The 8,229-nt window shown below is 50.2% G+C and overlaps 2 protein-coding genes across 2 annotated transcripts; both read left to right on the plus strand.

The window, feature by feature from the left end:
* Positions 1 to 2,008: 2,008 nt before the first annotated feature.
* LOC138351701 (S-antigen protein-like) lies at positions 2,009 to 5,043 on the plus strand. Its single transcript, XM_069303722.1, has 6 exons — positions 2,009 to 2,173; positions 2,548 to 2,963; positions 3,148 to 3,277; positions 3,532 to 4,178; positions 4,324 to 4,429; positions 4,588 to 5,043. The coding sequence occupies exons 1-6, from the start codon at positions 2,009 to 2,011 to the stop codon at positions 5,041 to 5,043; spliced, it is 1,920 nt and encodes a 639-aa protein (XP_069159823.1).
* A 37-nt stretch (positions 5,044 to 5,080) lies between these two features.
* LOC138351702 (S-antigen protein-like) lies at positions 5,081 to 6,054 on the plus strand. Its single transcript, XM_069303723.1, has 2 exons — positions 5,081 to 5,125; positions 5,380 to 6,054. The coding sequence occupies exons 1-2, from the start codon at positions 5,081 to 5,083 to the stop codon at positions 6,052 to 6,054; spliced, it is 720 nt and encodes a 239-aa protein (XP_069159824.1).
* Positions 6,055 to 8,229: the final 2,175 nt, after the last annotated feature.

Consider the following 8,229-nt stretch of genomic DNA (forward strand, 5'->3'; position numbering starts at 1 on the left):
GTCCCCTGGGCGTAATGGTCAACAGTCCCCTTGGGCGTAATGGTCAACAGTCCCCTGAGCATAATGGTCAACAGTCCCCTGGGCATAATGGTCAACAGTCCCCTGAGCATAATGGTCAACAGTCCCCTGGGCATAATGGTCAACAGTCCCCTGGGCGTAATGGTCAACAGTCCCCTGGGCATAATGGTCAACAGTCCCCTGAGCATAATGGTCAACAGTCCCCTGGGCGTAATGGTCAACAGTTCCCTGGGCGTAATGGTCAACAGTCCCCTGGGCGTAATGGTCAACAGTCCCCTGAGCATAATGGTCAACAGTCCCCTGGGCATAATGGTCAACAGTCCCCTGAGCATAATGGTCAACAGTCCCCTGGGCATAATGGTCAACAGTCCCCTGAGCATAATGGTCAACAGTCCCCTGGGCATAATGGTCAACAGTCCCCTGAGCATAATGGTCAACAGTCCCCTGGGCATAATGGTCAACAGTCCCCTGGGCGTAATGTTCAACAGTCCCCTGGGCATAATGGTCAACAGTCCCCTGAGCATAATGGTCAACAGTCCCCAGAGTGTAATGGTCAACAGTCCCCTGGGCATAATGGTCAACAGTCCCCGGAGCGTAATGGTGAACAGTCCCCTGGGCATAATGGTCAACAGTCCCCTGGGCGTAATGGTCAACAGTCCCCTGGGCGTAATGGTCAACAGTCCCCTGAGTGTAATGGTCAACAGTCCCCTGGGCGTAATGGTCAACAGTCCCCTGGGCGTAATGGTCAACAGTCCCCTGAGCATAATGGTCAACAGTCCCCTGGGCGTAATGGTCAACAGTCCCCTTGGGCGTAATGGTCAACAGTCCCCTGAGCATAATGGTCAACAGTCCCCTGGGCATAATGGTCAACAGTCCCCTGAGCATAATGGTCAACAGTCCCCTGGGCATAATGGTCAACAGTCCCCTGGGCGTAATGGTCAACAGTCCCCTGGGCATAATGGTCAACAGTCCCCTGAGCATAATGGTCAACAGTCCCCTGGGCGTAATGGTCAACAGTTCCCTGGGCGTAATGGTCAACAGTCCCCTGGGCGTAATGGTCAACAGTCCCCTGAGCATAATGGTCAACAGTCCCCTGGGCATAATGGTCAACAGTCCCCTGAGCATAATGGTCAACAGTCCCCTGGGCATAATGGTCAACAGTCCCCTGAGCATAATGGTCAACAGTCCCCTGGGCATAATGGTCAACAGTCCCCTGAGCATAATGGTCAACAGTCCCCTGGGCATAATGGTCAACAGTCCCCTGGGCGTAATGTTCAACAGTCCCCTGGGCATAATGGTCAACAGTCCCCTGAGCATAATGGTCAACAGTCCCCAGAGTGTAATGGTCAACAGTCCCCTGGGCATAATGGTCAACAGTCCCCTTGGCATAATGGTCAACAGTCCCCTGAGTGTAATGGTCAACAGAACCCTGGGCGTAATGGTCAACAGTCCCCTGAGTGTAATGGTCAACAGTCCCCTGGGCATAATGGTCAACAGTCCCCTGGGCGTAATGGTCAACAGTCCCCTGAGCGTAATGGTCAACAGTCCCCTGAGTGTAATGGTCAACAGTCCCCTGGGCATAATGGTCAACAGTCCCCTGGGCATAATGGTCAACAGTCCCCTGAGTGTAATGGTCAACAGAACCCTGAGCGTAATGGTCAACAGAACCCTGAGTGTAATGGTCAACAGAACCCTGAGTGTAATGGTCAACACTCCCCTGGGCATAATGGTCAACAGAACCCTGAGCGTAATGGTCAACAGAACCCTGAGCGTAATGGTCAACAGAACCCTGAGCGTAATGGTCAACAGAACCCTGAGCGTAATGGTCAACAGTCCCCTGGGCATAATGGTCAACAGAACCATGAGCGTAATGGTCAACAGAACCCTGAGCGTAATGGTCAACAGTCCCCTGAGTGTAATGGTCAACAGAACCCTGAGCGTAATGGTCAACAGAACCCTGAGTGTAATGGTCAACACTCCCCTGGGCGTAATGGTCAACAGTCCCCTGGGCGTAATGGTCAACAGTCCCCTGAGTGTAATGGTCAACAGTCCCCTGGGCGTAATGGCCAACAGTTCCCTGAGCGTAATGGTCAACAGTCCCCTGAGTGTAATGGTCAACAGTCCCCTGGGCGTAATGGTCAACAGTCCCCTGGGCGTAATGGTCAACAGAACCCTGGGCGTAATGGTCAACACTCCCCTGAGTGTAATGGTCAACAGTCCCCTGGGCGTAATGGTCAACAGTCCCCTGAGTGTAATGGTCAACAGTCCCCTGGGCGTAATGGTCAACAGTCCCCTGAGTGTAATGGTCAACAGTCCCCTGAGCGTAATGGTCAACAGTCCCCTGGGCGTAATGGTCAACAGTCCCCTGAGTGTAATGGTCAACAGTCCCCTGGGCGTAATGGTCAACAGTCCCCTGGGCGTAATGGTCAACAGTCCCCTGGGCGTAATGGTCAACAGAACCCTGGGCGTAATGGTCAACAGAACCCTGGGCGTAATGGTCAACAGAACCCTGGGCGTAATGGTCAACAGTCCCCTGGGCATAATGGTCAACAGTCCCCTGGGCGTAATGGTCAACAGTCCCCTGGGCGTAATGGTCAACAGTTCCCTGAGCGTAATGGTCAACAGTCCCCTGAGTGTAATGGTCAACAGAACCCTGGGCGTAATGGTCAACAGTCCCCTGGGCGTAATGGTCAACAGAACCCTGGGCGTAATGGTCAACAGTCCCCTGAGTGTAATGGTCAACAGAACCCTGAGTGTAATGGTCAACAGAACCCTGAGCGTAATGGTCAACAGAACCCTGGGCGTAATGGTCAACAGAACTCTGAGTGTAATGGTCAACAGAACCCTGAGTGTAATGGTCTACAGTTACCGGAGTGTAATGGTCAACAGTCCCCTGGGCGTAATGGTCAACAGTCCCCTGGGCGTAATGGTCAACAGTCCCCTGGGCGATATGGTCAACAGAACCCTGGGCGTAATGGTCAACAGTCCCCTGAGTGTAATGGTCAACAGAACCCTGAGTGTAATGGTCAACAGACCCCTGGGCGTAATGGTCAACAGTCCCCTGAGCATAATGGTCAACAGTCCCCTGGGCATAATGGTCAACAGTCCCCTGAGCATAATGGTCAACAGTCCCCTGGGCATAATGGTCAACAGTCCCCTGAGCATAATGGTCAACAGTCCCCTGGGCATAATGGTCAACAGTCTCCTGAGCATAATGGTCAACAGTCCCCTGGGCATAATGGTCAACAGTCCCCTGGGCGTAATGGTCAACAGTCCCCTGGGCATAATGGTCAACAGTCCCCTGAGCATAATGGTCAACAGTCCCCTGAGTGTAATGGTCAACAGTCCCCTGGGCATAATGGTCAACAGTCCCCTGGGCATAATGGTCAACAGTCCCCTGAGTGTAATGGTCAACAGAACCCTGGGCGTAATGGTCAACAGTCCCCTGAGTGTAATGGTCAACAGTCCCCTGGGCATAATGGTCAACAGTCCCCTGGGCGTAATGGTCAACAGTCCCCTGAGCGTAATGGTCAACAGTCCCCTGAGTGTAATGGTCAACAGTCCCCTGGGCATAATGGTCAACTGTCCCCTGGGCATAATGGTCAACAGTCCCCTGAGTGTAATGGTCAACAGAACCTTGAGCGTAATGGTCAACATAACCCTGAGTGTAATGGTCAACAGAACCCTGAGTGTAATGGTCAACACTCCCCTGGGCATAATGGTCAACAGAACCCTGAGCGTAATGGTCAACAGAACCCTGAGCGTAATGGTCAACAGTCCCCTGGGCATAATGGTCAACAGAACCCTGGGCGTAATGGTCAACAGAACCCTGAGCGTAATGGTCAACTGTCCCCTGGGCATAATGGTCAACAGAACCCTGAGCGTAATGGTCAACAGAACCCTGAGTGTAATGGTCAACACTCCCCTGGGCGTAATGGTCAACAGAACCCTGAGCGTAATGGTCAACAGAACCCTGAGTGTAATGGTCAACACTCCCCTGGGCGTAATGGTCAACAGTCCCCTGGGCGTAATGGTCAACAGTCCCCTGAGTGTAATGGTCAACAGTCCCCTGGGCGTAATGGTCAACAGTTCCCTGAGCGTAATGGTCAACAGTCCCCTGAGTGTAATGGTCAACAGTCCCCTGGGCGTAATGGTCAACAGTCCCCTGGGCGTAATGGTCAACAGAACCCTGGGCGTAATGGTCAACAGTCCCCTGACTGTAATGGTCAACAGTCCCCTGGGCGTAATGGTCAACAGTCCCCTGAGTGTAATGGTCAACAGTCCCCTGGGCGTAATGGTCAACAGAACCCTGAGCGTAATGGTCAACAGTCCCCTGAGTGTAATTGTCAACAGTCCCCTGGGCGTAATGGTCAACAGTCCCCTGAGTGTAATGGTCAACAGTCCCCTGAGCGTAATGGTCAACAGTCCCCTGGGCGTAATGGTCAACAGTCCCCTGAGTGTAATGGTCAACAGTCCCCTGGGCGTAATGGTCAACAGTCCCCTGGGCGTAATGGTCAACAGTCCCCTGGGCGTAATGGTCAATAGAACCCTGGGCGTAATGGTCAACAGAACCCTGGGCGTAATGGTCAACAGAACCCTGGGCGTAATGGTCAACAGTCCCCTGGGCATAATGGTCAACAGTCCCCTGGGCGTAATGGTCAACAGTCCCCTGAGTGTAATGGTCAACAGTCCCCTGAGTGTAATGGTCAACAGTCCCCTGAGTGTAATGGTCAACAGTCCCCTGGGCGTAATGGTCAACAGTTCCCTGAGCGTAATGGTCAACAGTCCCCTAAGTGTAATGGTCAACAGAACCCTGGGCGTAATGGTCAACAGTCCCCTGGGCGTAATGGTCAACAGAACCCTGGGCGTAATGGTCAACAGTCCCCTGAGTGTAATGGTCAACAGAACCCTGAGTGTAATGGTCAACAGAACCCTGAGCGTAATGGTCAACAGACCCCTGGGCGTAATGGTCAACAGAACCCTGAGTGTAATGGTCAACAGAACCCTGAGTGTAATGGTCTATAGTTACCGGAGTGTAATGGTCAACAGTCCCCTGGGCGTAATGGTCAACAGTCCCCTGGGCGTAATGGTCAACAGTCCCCTGGGCGTAATGGTCAACAGAACCCTGGGCGTAATGGTCAACAGTCCCCTGAGTGTAATGGTCAACAGAACCCTGAGTGTAATGGTCAACAGAACCCTGAGCGTAATGGTCAACAGAACCATGGGCGTAATGGTCAACAGTCCCCTGGGCGTAATGGTCAACAGTCCCCTGGGCGTAATGGTCAACAGTCCCCTGGGCATAATGGTCAACAGTCCCCTGGGCGTAATGGTCAACAGAACCCTGAGTGTAATGGTCAACAGTCCCCTGGGCGTAATGGTCAACAGAACCCTGAGTGTAATGGTCAACAGTCCCCTGGGCGTAATGGTCAACAGAACCCTGAGTGTAATGGTCAACAGTACCCGGAGCGTAATGGTCAACAGAACCCTGAGTGTAATGGTCAACAGAACCCTGAGTGTAATGGACAACAGAACCCTGAGCGTAATGGACAACAGTACCCGGAGCGTAATGGTCAACAGAACCCTGAGTGTAATGGTCAACAGAACCCTGAGTGTAATGGTCTACAGTTACCGGAGTGTAATGGTCTACAGTTACCGGAGTGTAATGGTCTACAGTTACCGGAGTGTAATGGTCAACAGTACCCTGAGCGTAATGGACAACAGAACCCTGAGTGTAATGGACAACAGTACCCGGAGTGTAATGGTCTACAGTTACCGGAGTGTAATGGTCAACAGTACCCTGAGCGTAATGGACAACAGAACCCTGAGCGTAATGGACAACAGTACCCGGAGTGTAATGGTCTACAGTTACCGGAGTGTAATGGTCAACAGTACCCTGAGCGTAATGGACAACAGTACCCGGAGCGTAATGGTCAACAGTACCCGGAGTGTAATGGTCTACAGTTACCGGAGCGTAATGGTCAACAGTACCCGGAGTGTAATGGTCAACAGAACCCTGAGTGTAATGGTCAACAGTAAAATCCGAATTATTCACCATAAAAAGCTCAGTTCCCCAAGATATAGTGCTTGCTCAGGTAGTTTTCCTCCTCCTCATATAAGACAAATATACACAAACTATGGTAATGTATCATTCTTTACTGACGACACTGAGATTTTCATGCAAGTAGACACTATAGAGGACACAGCAGACCTCCAGTCTGATGTTCTTCAAGTCTTTCAACGGGGCACAGAAAATAACATGATGTTTAATGTGGCTAAGTTGAAGTTACTCCGTAATTTTCAGTAATCATGTGGGAAAACCAAATCTTTCAAGAGCACTACACAATAGCTGCCACAACCGCAAGAAAAATGACAGGTTGGATAACATGTACCTTTCAAATATTAGATGCCAGACCAATGATGATGATACTTTTTAAGACGCTAGTGCTCTGTAGAGTGATATACTATTGCACACTCCCAGCCCCATTCATAGCCGGAGATATTGCTGACCTGGAGAGTGTGCAAAGATACTTTACAGCTAGAATCCACTAAATAATACATCTAAATTATTAGGGCTGCTTAAAAATGTTAAATCTGTATTCCTTATAACGCAGACAGGCGGAACACATAATAATTTACACATGAAAAATATTAGAAGTGACTGGTTGCAAATCTGTACACAGAAATAACACCACATGAGACAAGAAGACTTGGCAGGATGTGCAGAATAGCTTCACTGAAAAGCAAAGGTGCAAGAGACACGCTGGCAGAGAACTCGAGCATCAAAGGCCCAAGACTGTTCAACATTTTCTCTTCACAAATGTGGAATAACTGGCCGACGTCTCGCAGTGTTCAAAAGAAAACTTGATAAACACCTTCAAAGGATACCTGATCAACAAGGCTGCGTCTGATATGTCAGGCTGTGACTGACTTGTCAGGCTGCGAGCCGCCGCCTCGAACTGAACGGTTGACCACACCACAAACCAGAGGGTTAGAGACGGGGCTGCGGGGACGTTGATACCACCACAAACCACAGGGTCTGGTTAACGACTGGGCTGAAGGGACGTTGACAGCACCACAAATCACAGGGGTCTGGTTAGCGACGGGGCTGCAGGGACGTTGACCACAACACAAACCAGAGGGTCTTGTTAGAGACGGGGCTACTGGCATGCTGACCACAACAAAAACCAGAGGGTCTGGTGTTCTGCCCTGAGGGGGTTGGGGATTTTGGGACTTAAACCTCCATAAGTGCGCCCTGGTTGTTGCACCAGACTGTTACTTTTGTACAGGTGGACAACGTCCCCAACCACTCTCTGACGGAACAAACAACCGACCCCGTCAGCCACACTCCCGCTACCGTTGGTCGACCAGCAATGGACACTGGAGTGTTTCTAATTTACCTAGGAGATCACCCTGTATGCCTCTTGATCTTGGAGATGGGTTCACCATCACATATTTAGGGGTGTGGCTCCAAAACAGGCCTCATTGTCTTGTGTACACACACTACTCGAGTCGTTGTGACCCCCAACTCTCTCCTTGTTTGGAATGATCTCCTAGATCCCCCTTTCCTGAATTAGTATCTTCTGCCACCCTATACGCAGCCGTGACCCTCTCCCTCTCTCCTCTGCTTTCTGGGAAACCTCACCAGGGCAAGAGCAAAAGCCAGCTAACATATAAATTTAATATACAAAGAAAACATACATAATACATAACATATAAAATAGAACATTATCATACAACTCTCCAAACTGCTTCAATCCGGTGGCATTCCAATATAATATCCTGCTTTCACCAAATGTCGTTATCAAGTGGCTGCTCAACTCTTGCCTTACCACTTACTACTCCCTCACTTAATGGGGCTCAAATCCTGTCACAGCAATACTGTATTATCAGCCTTATAAATATATGAAACTAAGTTTGGGGCTGAAACACCAGAAACATCTACATAAATATCCCCCAACAAAAGAAGAAATCAATCTCTCACCTTACACTGCATCTTACTTGCCTATAAGCATTCAAGCACTTCCCTTATATATTTACGTGTGTCCATCATGAATCTTTGTTCTGCTCCTAAAGGTTCAACACCAATGTATATCTTTATGTCCTTCATAATATCAGGAAAGGCACTTCTACAGTTCTCCCAATCTCCTGCACAACGAAGTTCTAATCCGATTACAGTGACGCATCACCACTGATTCCACAGAGACACGCATA

Source organism: Procambarus clarkii, chromosome 50 (genome assembly GCF_040958095.1).
Source record: "Procambarus clarkii isolate CNS0578487 chromosome 50, FALCON_Pclarkii_2.0, whole genome shotgun sequence".
NCBI classification, from domain to species: domain Eukaryota; kingdom Metazoa; phylum Arthropoda; class Malacostraca; order Decapoda; family Cambaridae; genus Procambarus; species Procambarus clarkii.